Source organism: Caloenas nicobarica, chromosome 5 (genome assembly GCF_036013445.1).
Source record: "Caloenas nicobarica isolate bCalNic1 chromosome 5, bCalNic1.hap1, whole genome shotgun sequence".
Taxonomy (NCBI): Eukaryota; Metazoa; Chordata; class Aves; order Columbiformes; family Columbidae; genus Caloenas; species Caloenas nicobarica.
In genome coordinates, this window is record NC_088249.1 from 4,020,654 (window position 1) to 4,037,080 (window position 16,427).

The 16,427-nt window shown below is 47.7% G+C and overlaps 1 protein-coding gene across 4 annotated transcripts in view; it reads left to right on the forward strand.

Annotated features, from left to right (window-relative positions):
- Nucleotides 1-15,690, forward strand: part of FERMT2 (FERM domain containing kindlin 2) — a 50,422-nt gene extending 34,732 nt beyond the window's left edge. For 2 of the 4 annotated variants that reach the window (XM_065635152.1, XM_065635151.1), the window contains 12 exons: nt 5-230; nt 372-474; nt 809-916; nt 3,501-3,635; nt 5,684-5,733; nt 7,998-8,122; nt 9,829-9,935; nt 10,436-10,657; nt 13,003-13,023; nt 13,452-13,576; nt 13,759-13,900; nt 15,410-15,690. In XM_065635152.1, coding sequence (XP_065491224.1) covers nt 5-230; nt 372-474; nt 809-916; nt 3,501-3,635; nt 5,684-5,733; nt 7,998-8,122; nt 9,829-9,935; nt 10,436-10,657; nt 13,003-13,023; nt 13,452-13,576; nt 13,759-13,900; nt 15,410-15,583 — 1,538 coding nt within the window. In that variant the 3' untranslated portion in view covers nt 15,584-15,690. The remainder of the gene's footprint in view (nt 1-4; nt 231-371; nt 475-808; nt 917-3,500; nt 3,636-5,683; nt 5,734-7,997; nt 8,123-9,828; nt 9,936-10,435; nt 10,658-13,002; nt 13,024-13,451; nt 13,577-13,758; nt 13,901-15,409) is intronic. The other 2 variants (XM_065635153.1, XM_065635149.1) reach the window with 1 other exon arrangement.
- Nucleotides 15,691-16,427: the final 737 nt, after the last annotated feature.

Sequence of the window (16,427 nt, forward strand, 5' to 3'; positions counted from 1 at the left end):
GTAGGAAACATATATTCAAGCCCGGGACTGTACAGCAAAACGATGACACCGACCTACGACGCTCACGATGGCAGTCCCCTGTCACCCACCTCAGCCTGGTTCGGTGACAGCGCCTTGTCGGAGGGGAACCCAGGCATCCTGGCGGTCAGCCAGCCCGTCACCTCCCCGGAGTCCTTAGCGAAAATGTACAAGCCACAGGCGCTGCTCGATAAAGCCAAAATCAACCAAGGGTGAGTTAAGGATTTGACTTTCTGCTTTTTTCTTCTTTTTTTTTTTTTTTCAACATGCGGTTTTAAATTGCATTCTTGAAAGCATCGTCGCAACTTCACTGGAGCTTTTTGTGTGTGTTATCCTGTGTTGACAATTTACAGATGGCTGGATTCGTCGCGATCTCTTATGGAGCAGGAGGTGAAAGAAAACGAAGCTTTGCTGCTCCGGTTCAAATACTACAGCTTTTTTGACCTGAATCCAAAGGTACAGAGCTATTTATTTTACTCACATCCTGCACGCATAGGCTTTGAGCAAAAGGCTGCCTCTGTTTCTGTTGTGCTTTTGTATTGATAAATCCTCCACCGCTTTGGAAAATGATCTTGCAGGCATCAAACCTGGCTCTGTGTGCTCCCATGTAGCAGTTTGCTAATGCTTAGATGTGTTGCTAGAGATATTCTCAGGGTTGGTTGGAGCTGCTCTGGCAGAGGCTTTTCAGTCTTGGATTGAAGCATCGCATTGAAATCAAAGATGAGATGGTTTGTCTTGAACTGTGCGTATACATTTTACAACCAGTCGGTGTTTTTGCTCTGTGCCGTAGTACGACGCGATCCGGATCAACCAGCTGTACGAGCAGTCGAAATGGGCAATTCTGCTGGAGGAGATCGAGTGCACGGAGGAAGAAATGATGATGTTCGCGGCGCTGCAGGTAGGAGACGGCCCGAGACACTTAAATTTGTCGTTAAACTTGATTTTGTAGCTTTGCAGACTTCTCTGTTGGCAAATGCTGATTAACACGATCGGTGAGGTCTGCGGTAATTGGTGTTTTAAGCCTCTCCTTGTCTTTGGCGGGAGCTTGGACTTCTCATGCTGGTAGAAGTCGGGTTATTTCCCATCTCCTAATCCTCACTTGAGCTTATTAGGTAATTTAAATATTTGCTGCTGATTGCTTCTCATGAAAAGGAACTTGGCCTTCTTTTACCAAACATGTTTATGTCTATCTTAACTTTTAGTTTTGCCCTTCTTAAAAAACCCCAGCAAGTACACGAGGTTACTGGACTGTGCGTTTCTGGCACGCTGCCCCCCCAGACAGCTGGTGACAATCTGAGGGTTTCCCAGAACTATTTATTTATCTGTTTTATGAAATATTCGGCGTGATTTGGCATAAATACTACACCTGCTATTGACTTCTGTAAGACAGATGGCAGGCCATTTACTACGTGTGGTCTGGCGCGCCTCATCGTTGTAGGATGCGGAAATATCCCCATCAGGAGCAGGGCTGTCTGCTCCTATGTCCCCTCCTAGGAAAAAAAGAGTGAAAACAGAAATATAAAGATTCAGTTGGCCTCTCTGAGCAGTCCAGTATGGATTGGGCATGGTCCTTTGTGTAAGATTTTATGGATGTTTTGGTTTTCTGGGGTAAAAACAGATGCAGTGCATCTTCCCAAAGTGGGAGGAGTGGCTGGTACACCAGAGGGTTGTGCTGCCATCCAGAGGGACCTCAACAGGCTGGAGAAATGGGCCAACATGAACCTCATGAAGTTCAACAAGGGCGAGTGCAAAGTCCTGTCCCTGCAAGGAGCAACCCCATGCACCAGTATATTCTGTGGGCCACCCTGCTGGGAAGCAGCTTGGCAGAAAAGGACCCGGGGGTACTGGTGGACACCAAGTTGAACATCAGCCAGCAACATGGCCTTGGGGCAAAGAGGGTGACTGGTGTCCTGGGCTGCATTGGGCAAAGCAAGTCGAGGGAGGGGATCCTTCCCATTTATTTCTCACTGGTGAGGCCACACCTGGAGTGCTGGGTCCAGTTCTGGGCTCCTCAGTGCAAGAGAGACATGGACCATAGTGGAGAGAGCCCAGTGAAGGGCCATGAGGATGATGAAGGTCCTGGAGCATCTCTCCTTTGAGGAGAGGCTGAGGGAGCTGGGACTGTTCAGCCTGGAAAAGAGAAGGCTCAGGGAATTCTTATTAATGTAAATAAATACCTGGTGGGAGGCCGTGAAGGAGGTGGAGCCCAGCTCTTCTCAGCGGTGCCCAGTGAGAGGACCAGAGGCCATGGGCACAAACCGAAACGCGGGAGGTTCCCTCTGAACATCAGGAAACACTTTTTTACTGTGAGGATGACCAAGCGCTGGCACAGGTTGCTCAGAGAGGTTGGGGAGTCTCCATCCTTGGAGATACTCAAAAGCCATCTGGACATGGTCCCAGGCAATCATAGAATCACAACAGTTTGGGTTGCAGGGCCCTTCCCAGCTCCCCCAGTGCCCCCCCTGCCATGGGCAGGGACATCTGCACCAGCTCAGGTTGCTCAGAGCCCCGTCCAGCCTGGCCTGGGATGTCTCCAGGGATGGTTCAGCCACCACCTCTCTGGCCAACCTGGGCCAGGCTCTCACCACCCTCAGGGCCAACAATTTCTTCCTCATGTCTGGCCTGAATCTCCTCTCTTATAGTTTAAAACCATCACCCCTTGTCTTATCGCAGCACACCCTTCTGAAAAGTCTATCCCCAACGGCTGTAGGTGGCCCTGCTTGAGCAGGGGTAGGACCAGCTGATCTCCAGAGGTCCCTTCCGACCTCAACCAGTCTGTGATGCTGTGAGAAGCGTAGCTCTGCCCTGCGGGGTCCAGAGAGGTCCTTCAGGTATCGTACCTTCAGGGATTGTACCACCAGCTCCTTGGACTGGAAACAGCCGAGCTGGTCATTCCTGACTCCAGTTCTGGGCCCCTCGGCTCCAGCAGGACAGGGAACTGCTGGAGAGAGTCCAGCGCAGCCACGAAGATGCTGAAGGGAGTGGAGCATCTCCCGTGTGAGGAAAGGCTGAGGAGCTGGGGCTCTGGAGCTGGAGAAGAGGAGACTGAGGGGTGACCTCATTCATGAGGATCAATATGGAAAGGGTGAGTGTCAGGAGGATGGAGCCAGGCTCTTCTCGGTGACAACCAGTGATAGGCCAAGGGGCAATGGGTACAAACTGGAACACAGGAGGTTCCACGTAAATATGAGAAGACACTTCCTCTCAATGAGGTGCCAGAGCCTGGCCCAGGCTGCCCAGGGAGGTTGTGGAGTCTCCTTCTCTGCAGACATTCCAACCCACCTGGACACCTTCCTGTGCAACCTCATCTGGGTGTTCCTGCTCCGGCGGGGGGATTGCACTGGATGAGCTTTCGAGGTCCTTTCCGACCCCTGACATTCTGGGATTCTGTGACTCGAGTGTCCTCAGGTCTCTGCGCTTGCCGGGCCCTGCTGAGCTTGTGGTGGGAGCGTCCCGGTGAAACGCCGTGCCTTGCCTTTCAGTACCACATCAACAAGCTGTCCATCATGTCCTCGGAAAACCACCTGAACAACAGTGACAAGGACGTGGATGAGGTGGACGCTGCGCTCTCGGATCTGGAAATTACTCTGGAAGGTGGCAAAACGGCGACGATCCTGGTAAGGGCTGCAGGCACGGGGTGGCAAGGTGACTCCTGTCCCCTCCTCATCTCGCAGGAGTCAGGAATAATGATCCCAAGGTGCGAGTTTTTCCAGGCATCCAACCTTTTTTCATTTCCTTCCGCTCTCTTTTTCTCTCTTTCTGCTCTTACAGCATGAGAAAGTTGCCCACAGCCCAGTGAAGCAACACAAAACATAGACCCCGGTAACATTTTCTTAAAAATGGTATTTTTTTTTTAAATATCCAGGAGTGATTCTGGTGGGATGGGACCCTGGGCAGTGTCCAACACGGGGCCAGCACCGAGCTCTGCTCTGAGCCCACAAAAACCTCTTTGGGCACCTGCACGTATTGAACCAAAGGCTTCATTTAGGCTGTAAGACCACCACCTACTTTTTGGGGTGTTTGCAGTTAATTTAACAGGGAGAGCTCAGCGCCCATGCCCAGCTCTGCATTCCCACCGAACTCAAGTGCAATGTTGCTTTTTTCCTGCTGGGTCCATAAGACCAAATGGTTTTGGAGAAGTCCCAGAGGAGCCAGGATCTTACTGAACCACCCCCCTGCACCAAGCCACCTTCCTGGTCAAATCATGGAAAAATAAATTAAAATTAATTTAGTTTCTGTTCTCACTACCAGCTTTCCAAAATACTGAATTCTTCACGCTGAGGTTTCTCTTCCACCGTTTCTAATTCATGGCAAAGGTTGACAGTACCTAAAACAGCTGCCGCGATTTTCAGAAATAACTTATGCTTATGAAACTCTATTTTTATTAGACTGGATTTTAGCCTGGAGTGAGCTATGGCTGTATTTCAGAGGATTTCATATTTTTTTCCCTGATATGCTGTTTTAACACTGCTTTTCCACCTTTAAAAATGTAAAGCCCAAACACTAAACTGCCGAAAAAGGAGTGAGTCTGGTCCAACTTGGCACAGCTCAGCTTTTCCAGGCATTTTGCACATTTATACCATCCCTGAGTTTCATTTTGAGTTCTTTCAAACCCTAAAATCCCTGAAATTTTCCGGTCTTACACTTCATATCATTTTTTAAGTGTTTATGCATGGTCCTATTGAAGTTAACATCCATACTTACCCTGCTTTACTGGCATTAATAACGGCAGAGGTTTACAATATTAATCGCTTGCCGCAGGGAGAGCAGCGCTGCTTCAGTGATAATGACAAATTTCCATCGCCAAGAGATATTTTATAATTTCGTGGCAAAAACAGATTTCAAGCACGCTACGGAGGAACAGTCCCCAACAGATAGAAGTGGAGACGACAATGATTCATCAGAAAACCTCCGTCCCTTTCCGTCGGGTTTGCGAGCAGTAGCCATTTCCAGATGCATTCGAGTAATTGAATAGGATAATGGGCAATTACTGGATTGTTTGTTTAGATTCTGCATTTTTTCCCCCTGGTATCTATAAACAGCGTTGCTCATTGCAGGCGGGAAGTAAACTGGCTTGCTGCTGGAAGCTGTTGGAGCAGCTTTTGCTTTTGCCGTCCTTGGAAAACTCTTTAGTTGGAGCTCGTGGGAAATGCAAGTGCCGCCCTGTGTATTTTGCTCATGCAAAATGTGAAGATAAACTCAATATTAAAAAAGCTGGGGAGAAAAAACCTTTCTAGGCTGTCAGAAATCCTTTCCCTAGTCCTCCGTGGAGGTGCAGAGCAGCATCTTTTGCCTTTTTGTTTGGGAATAACGAAGGGTGGAGAAAAATCCCAATGTGAGCAGGAGCCGGTGTGACCGCCGATGACCTCGCGGGTGGGAATTGGCTCCAGCTGCAGCAGGAATTCCTCAAAGAAAAATAAAACCTTGTCCTCTGGTTTCCAAACGGCACTTCTGCGCGATGGATTTTTCTCTGTTCGCTTCTCCCGTGAAGTGGATGAGGCTTTCTCAGGGGCATTTTCCTGACCCCTGAGCCCCAGCGTTGGCTGATGAAGCTGATGTCGGCTTCCTCCCCGGTGCAGCATCCCTCCCCTCCCACACCCACCACCCTGGCTCCGCTTGATTCATTCACCCAAATGCAATAATCTTTTTTTTATTTTATTTTCAGGGTGACATCACTTCCATCCCAGAGCTCGCCGACTACATTAAAGTCTTCAAGTAAGTGCTGATGGGAAGAGGTGCTTGTGAAACTGGTAATGTCTATGAATAATTAATGGTCCTACTGCCTAATATCCTGTTGGGTTTTTTTTATTATTCATCTCCTGGCTTTAAGATCTTGCTGTGCACCGCTACGTTATCTTGTGTGAAAAGCCGTGGAGCAATCGCTGTGTAATACCACAGCTCAGAGCATCTGCGCTGTCTTGCTATTAAAACATTTTACTGCTTTATCCCGTAGCACAGTCACTAAGTATTTCACACTATTCGAAATATTTGATACTGAAGTTGATCGGTTCTTAAATATAAAACACAGGGTGTTTCCCACTGTCACCACCCCGGGAGAATTTGCTGCATCCCATAGCCAGCAGCACATGCCGGGATATTTCTGTAACACAATTAATGCCCGTTGGATAATCAAGCCATCCTAAAATTAGGAGTGAAACCTAGAAACCTTGCTCAGATACTTCTCCTGCTTTGCAAGAGGCTTGATGAATTATAAACCGCCGGGACCGCGGTCTCTCTGCCTTGTCCTTGCCAAAAGGAGCAGGTTATGCTGACCGGGCTCCTCTTCCAGCTCGCTCGGGATTTAGTTGTTTTGGTTTTTTTAATTTTGCTTTGACTTGGACGGTGGTACGTGGAAACCGGGAACAGCGACGTCTGGACTTTGAGTAACATTTTGGCAGCCACGACCGTCTTTTGCAATTTATTGCCTGCTGCGGCAAGGGTTATGGTGAAAGTTCTGGAAATAATGGTGAGATTTCACAGCACAGCTATAGGATATAGGAGAAAAGCTGTAGGCAGCGAAACAGGTCTGGAACAAGCCGTGATTTTATTAATTATTTAGTTCCGGAGCCAGAAACTGCCAGTTCTGTTCTGAGAAACTCTTTCTCCCTCTCTGAAAGCGAATTAATATTTTGTCCGCGTCCGTCTGGGTTTGCGGTCTGTCTTAACCTGGGCGAAGTTTCAGGGCTGCAGCCTGTGCCCTGCATCTGAGTGGGTGAACAAACAGACAAAAAACCTGCTCCTTCCTTTCATGTGCTTGTTTTCTGATAAAATTAGGCACGTATTGGGGAGCTAATCGCTTGCAAACTGGAGTGCCGGTTGGTGGGGCAGGAGATGGAGCAGCAAGAAGCTGCCGGTTCCTCGCCTGGCGCAGCCCTGAACCCCAAGGTTGGGATGTGAGACTGTCCTGCCGCCGTGGGGAAGCACAGAATTGCTTTTTGCCTCCTAAAAACGAGGGCCAGGCGGTATTTCACTGCCAGAATCCCAGCATAAATGACGTGATGTTAGGAGCTGGTCCAGCTCTGCATGTGCCTCTTGTCGCACTTCACCAGGGAGGAGCTGCAATATGTGTCTGTATAGATGAGGGTTTAGCAGCTATTTGAGGGTGGTGAGAGCCTGGCCCAGGTTGGCCAGAGAGGTGGTGGCTGAACCATCCCTGGAGACATCCCAGGCCAGGCTGGACGGGGCTCTGAGCAACCTGAGCTGGTGCAGATGTCCCTGCTCATGGCAGGGCTGGCACTGGGGGAGCTTTGAAGGTCCCTCCCAACCCAAACCATTCCGTGATTCCATTTCTGGGATGGAGATGTCAGAAATGCATCGCAGTGCGAGGCTGCAGATACAGCCTTTGGATAAGGTTTAGAAGTGAGAAGGGGTTAAGAAAAATCAGAATCTTGCAGCTTTTTGAAGATCTTGGGCTCGTAGTGTGATGAGCAGGCTCAAGACCACCGTGCCAGATGATGCTTTGCATTGCTGTGGGTTTGCGGGGCCATCGCCGCTTCTGCAGGCGGGCAAAATCCATGTTTTCCATAGGAAGGAACTGAACCTTTTCTGATGTGGAGTATTTAAAAAGAAAACAACAAGTGTACTCGTGTGTGCTTGACTGACAAGTCTTAGAAGTACCGCGTCTTCTCAGAGCTTGAGCAAAGAGTTTAATGGAGCAGGTGAAGAGGAATATTTTGCAGCCGTTCGTGGACATGTCCATTTTTATAATACAGTTATCCGCTCCGTCCACCTCACCCCCAATTAGTGGGAGCTCCCTGTGACTGAAGAGTCCAAACTTTCAATTATAGCTCAATTTCTTGACCCAACGTGACAGTGAAGGGCTGGCGAGCAGTGGCTGAGCTCCCAGGCAGGGATTATCCCAGGGTGGGCATATCCCAAGCTGCTGACACCAGATTTTCAAGGGTGAAAGGGGTTTCCCGGTGCAGCAGCTTGGTTTAGGAACTCAAACCAAATGTCACATCTCTTAACATGTCCGGCAGGCCCAAGAAGCTGACATTGAAAGGCTACAAGCCCTATTGGTGCACCTTCAAAGATACCTCCATCTCCTGCTACAAAAGCAAAGAGGAATCCAACGGGACCCCTGCACACCAGATGAACCTGAGAGGTGAGAGAAGCATAAGCACTGTCGCATTTTATTTCAGTAATAACCTGTCCCTCTTGTATCTTGTTTTCCCGTTGATTTATCTTCTTGGCATGCCATCCTGGGGTTGCGTAAATACAAAGTGTGTCAAAAAGATGGACCCAATGTGTTAAAATTGCACAAAAATTTACAAATGGTTTAATGAGTTATCAAGTTTTAGTAATCTTTTGATAAATGCTCCATGTTCCCTCCACCTGCTGTATGGGCTGTAAGAGTTTCATTCGTGGTTGCAGAGATAGAGTGACTTCGAATTGGGTCCATCTTTTTTAAACACCCTGTGCGTTTTAAGGACCGAGGGTGACAGAGTTTGATGTCATGGCATATACTTAGACTTTTAGAAAGTAAGTGATATGTGTGACACCAAGGAGAATCCCCACCAGTTCCCCAAAACCATGGGCAGACAACTTGCCGTTCTCCTTTTTTCTGTATCTATCCAAAAGAATTGAATAGAGAATAAGTCTGAGCTGGAGAGAACACACTGTTCTCTTTCTCCACTGCCTTTAATAATTATTTTTTTCTCCTCTCCCTGGTGCTGGTTGTGAGCAGCCTTGCTCAAACTCTCCCTGCGAGTGTTGCACATGAGTTTTTAAATTCCCCTGGTTGCTGACTTTTCTTTTGTCAATTTAAACATTCCTGCTCCGTCAGCCACCAAACTGCAAAAGGCTCTTTTTTTTTCCCCGTGGAGACAGGAGCAGATGTGATGCCAAGTGACCTCAGGCTGCGGTCGGAGCGAGGCACGGCCCGCAGGACCTTTTTGGGAGCTTTTGATATATCTGCTGCGATGGCACTTTTAAAAAATCTCGGAGGCGGCGTTGAAGCGGCACCCGGGCTGATTTGGCTGGTTCAGTTCATCACCCCCGGTGTTTGTACAACCGCTTGTATATCTCTCCAGACACCGAGAGCGGGATGCTCACACCTCAGCACTGACTATAGCAGCCCGAAATAATGTATTATACAGGGGTTTCAGGCTCAGCACCCATCCAGCCACCTTTTCCTACACTTTCATGAAAATTTCAGGGCCATGGAGTATTTGCCAACCACCGAGTCCATTCACAAGGCCAGGCAGGGTCTATGAGATGAGTCCTGCAGGCACACATTAGCTTTGCGTTCAGATCAGGTCTTGCTTTTTTCCCCCTTTTTTCCTGTCACACAGAAAAAGAGATGTCTGATATGGGTTTTTTCCCTGCTGTGTAGAGTGTTTATCCTATCGCAGATGAGGTGCAAGACCTTTCAGCACTGAGATGCTGTTGGACACCCTTTAGTTGGGGTGCTCTGCCTTTTCTTCTTCCTTTTCTTCTTCCTTTCCTTTTTCCTTTCCCCTTTCCTTTTTCTTTTCCTTTTTCTTTTCCTTTTTCCTTTCCTTTTTCCTTTCCTTTTTCCTTTCCTTTTTCCTCTCCTTTCCTTTCCTTTTTCCTTTCCTTTCCTTTTTCCTTTCCTTTTTCCTTGCCTTTTTCCTTGCCTTTTTCCTTGCCTTTTTCCTTGCCTTTTTCCTTGCCTTTCCTTTTTCCTTGCCTTCCCTTCCCTTCCCTTCCCTTCCTTTCCCTTCCCTCTTCCTTTTTTGGTTTTTGGGTTTTTTTCCTCTTTTCTTTTTCCTTTTCTCTTTCTCCTTTTTCCCATTTTTAGAGCGTATTTCTTCACACCCCTGTTAAAAACCAACTCCTTCTTTGCAGGATGTGAAGTTACCCCTGATGTGAACATCTCTGGTCAGAAGTTTAACATCAAACTTCTGATTCCAGTGGCAGAGGGAATGAACGAAATCTGGCTTCGCTGCGATAATGTAAGTTGATCGCTTGGACCAGCCATCTCTTTACCCTTCACTTACACTTGGATGTACTGTGTAGCTGGTGTTAATTAAAAAATGTGTCTGGTCTCAGAGCATGTGTGTGAATTTGGAGTAGAAAGGGAAGGGCTGTCGGCATTGGAACAGGCTGCCCAGGGCAGTGCTGGAGTCACCATCCCTGGAGGGGTTGGACAGAGATGAGGTTCTCAGGGACACGGGTCAGTGACAGTGTTGGGTTAATGGTTGGACTCGATGATCTTCAGGGTCTCTTCCAACCAAACTGATTCAGTGATTCTATGAAAATCAGCTCCGGCTCTTCCGTGGCTTTGTCCCGTGGTTACAGGCTACACATTGGCTGGGTTTCTGCCCATCTTTGTGTGTTCTTGAGTCTCCTGGGGCTGGAAGGAAAATAATGATTCCCTGATGGTTTATTTGTTGGGGGGGAAGGTGTCACCCCCACCGTTCTGACGGGCCTGGGTCTCTTTTTTGGGGGGCAGGAGACGCAGTACGCCAGCTGGATGGCCGCCTGCCGCCTGGCCTCCAAGGGCAAGACGATGGCCGACAGCTCCTACGGCATGGAAGTGCAGAACATCCTCTCCTTCCTGAAAATGCAGCATTTGAATCCCGACCCACAGCTCATCCCGGAACAGATCAACACCGACATCAATCCCGAGTGTCTGGTTTCTCCTCGCTACCTGAAAAAGTACAAGAACAAGCAGGTAGGTGCTCGCCCGCTCTCTCGGTGACGTTGGTGTCGGTGTGACCGGGCTGGCCGTGCACCCGTTTTGGCAGTCACCGGTATTTAACACTCCGTGTTTTGGATGTTGTCACTTAATCGGATGCACGCGGTTACTAAAATGAGACGCCGACCGAAATGTGTGGTTTCGATCCAGCACCTGGGGATGGCACCCACGACCTTAATTATGTTGTATATTATACGACGGTACAAGTACACAGCCTCGGCACTTTTTCTTTGCTTTGTTGCCATTTACTTTAACTACATTTTAAATTTATTTCCATTTATTTTAAATACATTTTGGGAATGGTTTTTGCCCCTGCTGATACCAAGCGACGGTGCAGCAAAGCAGGGGGCAGCTGCCCCCATCTCTCCCCATGCAGATGAGACAAAATTAATCCCTGGTGCTGGGATTAAAACCCCCTCCCTTGCACAGAGCCCGTGCAGAAAATCCTCAGGATCAGCGGAGTTGCAGTTGCTTGCAGTGCTTTATCCCCACTTGGCTGTAATGCGGTTTGCATATTTCTCTCTTTGCTTTTTTCCACTACTCCCAAATGCCAGTCCTTGAAACGTTGCTTCATTTTTGAGTTGCTGTGACTTGCGCTTGAACTCCACGCTACATTCGATCCGTGCATGACAGGGCTGAACTGTTCTGCGCTGGAAATAAATGCATGGTTTTTCTGAAAGACATTATATGCCAGTACGGCGGCGAAAATAAGTAAGGCATTGCTCCGTGGCCTTTTGGCTGTAGCTTCCCAGCCTGTGTGCTCCAGGCTGGTTGTGGCTATATACAATTTCTCAAAACCCAGAAGAAGGCTGCAAGTCAGAGAAGCAGGAAAAATATAACTTTTTATTGGCACAGCACGATGATTTCCTGGCAGTGGAGTTATATTTTATATAGCCCTTATTATTCTTCTGAATGAGCCTTTATGTCCACTTGGATGGAGGAGACGCTGCATAAATATACCATTTTAACATATATAATACCTTCTAGGCTTGAACTCAGTAAAATGGAGGCACCTGGAAAAATATTAGCTCGCAGAACTTGCTTACCGTGCAGGTATCTTTATTATAAAAATAACCTGTGGAGGCGGGCACGAGCCCTCGCCCTGCTCTGAGCCGGGCTGGATGCAAATGCCAGGTCCCCTATAGACATCGTCTAAAGAGAAGATTTAGGATTTTCCTTCATGGCCAGAGGCAGAGCTTACAGCAGCGGAGGATGTTTGCTGGCGGTGCTGGCACAGCTGAGAGGGACAGAGGGATGGAGGCTGCGGGAATGCGAGGAATTCGGCTGAGAGGGTCCCTCTGCGCCCCGGCACTGGGGGAGGAGGAGGAGGACGAGGAGGTCACGCAGCCCACAAATGGTGCTGAAATGGGAATTGGCAGTGGGCCTGGCCAGAGGATGTATAGAATTACAGAATCACAGGGTGGTTTGGGTTGGAAGGGCCCTTCCCAGCTCCCCCAGTGCCCCCCCTGCCATGGGCAGGGACATCTGCACCAGCTCAGGTTGCTCAGAGCCCCGTCCAGCCTGGCCTGGGATGTCTCCAGGGATGGTTCAGCCACCACCTCTCTGGCCAACCTGGGCCAGGCTCTCACCAGCCTCAGGGCCAACTATTTCTTCCCCATGTCTGACCTGAATCTCCCCTCCTTTAGTTTAAAACCATCACCCCTTGTGCTATCACAACAGGGTGTTATAGAGGCGCTGGGTCCCAGCTGTTTGTCTCCACCAGCCCTTGCAGCAGCGTTGGGTTGGTGAACACCAAATCTTAAATGCGATTAAAAAAACCCACCCCAAAACAAGCGTATTCACAGCTCTTAGATGCCTGGCCGGGGTTCAGGGTCGGAGCAACATCCAGCCCTGGCAGGGGCAGATGCGTCCCCAGGAAGCCTGGCTGATGTTCTCCTCCAGCCGCTTGTTACCCCGAGCAGCATCCCCATCATCTCTCTGCGTATCTCAAATAAAAGGAGCTACTGAGCTTCCTGTTGAGCTTCCTTCGCCAGTAAGTGGGCTTGAGTTTGTGCAGAGGAGTGCGAGGACATGAATTCTCCTCTGAGACGGCAGCTTCACCCTCCCCTTCACCCACCAGCAGGACCAAAACCATCTCTACATCATGTCAGGGCCAGCACGAGGGGCAAATCTCTGCTTCCTTATGTTCACTTCAGCTGCTTTTCTGCCTAAGAAATTGTGCATGTGGTTTTGTTTTGCTCGAACTTTGGTTTGCAGTTAATTTACACTTTTTCTTTGCTTTATTGCCATATTTCTGATTGCCTTTTTTTCTTTCTGCCTCCTTTTCTTTTTTTTTTTTTTTTTCGCCTTGCCATCTACAGCCAGGCTATGTAAGAGACTTGGTAAGTGACAGCAACAATAAAATTAAGATAAATTTAAGATAAAATAGTCTAGAACCCCTTTGGTTTGGAGTGCAATAATAAAAAAAACTAACAAAACCCAACCCCTTCCCGAGAAACTTGGGCCCTATTTGGTTTTTATAATGGTCCCCGACGATTTATGCTGCGAAACTAGAAACCCTACACCAGAAATTTGTCTGGCTGTTTGCTCACATCCCACGTCTTAAACTAAACGAGCCCGAGCGGCTCTTCGCCTCCACACAGCTCAGATCTATATTTGCTTTTTATACGTCTGGGGATGCGAAGCAAAAGCAGCTCGGGGTAGAAATTACCAATCGTCCGCGTCATCCCGAGTCGTTCACCCGTTCGCGTGACGGTCGCGACGCCGCTAACGAGCCCCGTCTAAAGCCGGTGTGTCTCGCCACCCGCAGATCACGGCGCGCATCCTTGAAGCCCACCAGAACGTGGCCCAGATGAGCCTCATCGAGGCGAAGATGCGATTTATTCAAGCCTGGCAGTCGCTGCCGGAATTCGGCATCACGCATTTCATCGCAAGGTGGGTCCGCTGGGCGGGAATAAATACGCAGAATACGTTAAATACGCAGCTGCGGAAGTTGCGCCGGACCTGAAACTGAAAGCATTAATCGCATCGGCTTATAAAACCGATTTTATAAGTTAACTCAGCTGCTGATTAAAGGCGCGTAGCCGTGTATTTATTAATCCCTCGCGGTGTCGCAGGTTCCAGGGAGGCAAAAAGGAGGAGCTGATCGGCATCGCCTACAACCGGCTGATCCGCATGGACGCCAGCACGGGCGACGCCGTCAAAACCTGGCGCTTCAGCAACATGAAGCAGTGGAACGTGAACTGGGAGATTAAAATGGTGAGAGGGGGTTTGACACCTCGGCCGCTTCCCCCGCTCCTGTTATGTGAGACGGATGATGCTCTCGGGTTTTTTTTTAAGTTGACCTTGTAAATCAAAGTCAGGTTTTTCACATGGCTGTTTTCTAAAGCGTGTCCCATTTGGCTGCGTTAATGTAATACAGTTTTTCCTCCTCGCTTTTCCACCCTCCTTGGAGATCTAGGAAAGTTCATCCTAACTGCTGGGGGAGTTGAGTATGACCCTTAAAAAGAAGAAAAAAACCATGAATCTTTCTTTAATGCAGCCAGTTACACACTTAAGGCATTAACGATTTTCTCAGCCAAATAAAATCAAACTTCAGAACTGATGCTCAGGCTTGATACTAACCAGTAATATAAAGGTACTGGGCCTTATCTGTACTAAAATTCATTTTATTTGCAGTACAGCTCAGACTTTCATGCAATGAAAAGCAATAGAAGCCCGATCACTAGGCTCTGAGATGGGCTTTTACCCAACTGTTCTGGTTGGATGCACAAACTTTTTGTAGTTCTTTTCAGCACAACACTCGATGAAAATTGCCAGGGATACGTCAGGGCTGTTCTCCTGTGGAAAATACTCCGCTTGCCTTCTGCCTCAGTCTTTGTTTCGACCCAGTTGCAAGCCCCGATATCCCATTTATTCAGCTCGGATGCTCTGCTGGGAACCCCCCTCCCTCCCGCAGAGCTGTCACTGATGGGGGGACAAAAAAACACCAGGCATCAATAAATGGACAGTCTATTCAGTCACGCCAAAACGAGCTCCCCCAGCCCCCATAAAGCATTTCTATGGCCAAACTTCAGCTTACAAAACCAGAATACACTCGCAGGGAAAACTGGAAGGAGATTCAGCCCTTGATAGTTCTGTGCCCGGTCTCTGTTCCTCTTGAAGCAAAGACGATGTCGCCACGTGTTCACTGCCGAGGGGTGCAGAATTATCTCCAAGTCACAGGAGAACAAAAGGTGTAATGATAATGTAAATAAATAGATAGATAAATATAGATAAAATAGAACATTAATTTAAAATAATAATTTAAAAAATAATTTCTCTATCTAAACATTTGAACAATAATCATCGCATCATAGAATGACAGAATATTTCAAGTTGGAAGACCTCAGGTTGCACCAGGGGAGGTTGAGGTTGGATCTGGGGAACAATTTCTCCCCCAAAGGGCTGTGGGGCATTGGAACAGGCTGCCCAGGGCAGTGCTGGAGTCACCATCCCTGGAGGGGTTGGACACATGAGGTTCTCAGGGACATGGGGTAGTGCCAGGGCTGGGTTATGGTTGGACTTGATGATCTTGAGGGTCGCTTCCAACCAAAATGATTCTATGATCCATAAGGACCATCGAGTCCAAATGATCATTTACATCACCGCTTTTTTGCTTAGGGAATGGAAAAGGCACCTGGTTTATCAGAAAAGAAAAATAAAAGGTAGAAAGGAACCCCTTTGGGAAGTGCTGGTGAGGTTAACCGCTGTGGTTTTGCCCTCCAGGTGACGGTGGAGTTTGCAGACGACGTCCGGGTGTCCTTCATTTGCACGGAGGTGGATTGCAAAGTGGTTCACGAGTTCATCGGCGGCTACATCTTCTTGTCGACGCGAGCAAAAGATCAGAATGAGAGTTTAGACGAAGAGATGTTCTACAAACTGACCAGTGGTTGGGTGTGAGGCCCACTTACTGTCCACTGAGAGGAAACCCCATGGCCATATTAATATTTAACTTCAAAAAGCTGTTCTTTGAAATATGCTGCTTAATAAAGTAAGCTTGAAATGTATCTTTTTTTTTTTTTTTTAATCATGAAAATTTTTGCAGTACCAGACCAGTTAATCTGTGTGCACTAATGAGCACTTCTGTTAATTTGCTATAACAAGACCATATCTGGGCCGCTGGCCTTTAGATACCAAATCTGATGGGCAGATCAGGATAAGATTTGACTGACTAAAAATAGCGAATTTTCTAAGAGAACTCTAAGCCATCTTCTTGTAAAGCCATCCAGGGCTTAACCTATATGAAGTCTATTTATCATGTTTAATGCATGAGTGTTTTCTTGCCTTTTTTTTTTTGTGTGTGTGTTTTTTATTCTGTACATTTGACCTGTTTTGAAGTCGTCCTACCCGCGAGCAGAGTTGCCATCTCTCCTTTCACACTACACGCACCGGGACTGCTACAGGTGCCTGACATGACTTTTTTGAAAGTAATTGCGTGTGGCCTCAAAGATGATCTTCTGTTAGTCTGTTATAGCTTTGTTTTATTTGTTAACTTGCCTTTTGATAATCATTTATATTGTCTTTTTTTTTTTAATTTTATTTTTACACCATATTGTATTATGACACTTTTAGTATTCACCAGCATAGTCACTGTTCTGCCTATGATATGCAAACTTTTGCATTACGATATGAAGTAAAGGTCTATGAAGTATAGGTTTTGTGTAACTAATGTAAAAAACACAAATTTTATAAAATTGTACAGTTTTTTTAACTAGTCTCACAAGCCAGCTAGAATATTGCATAG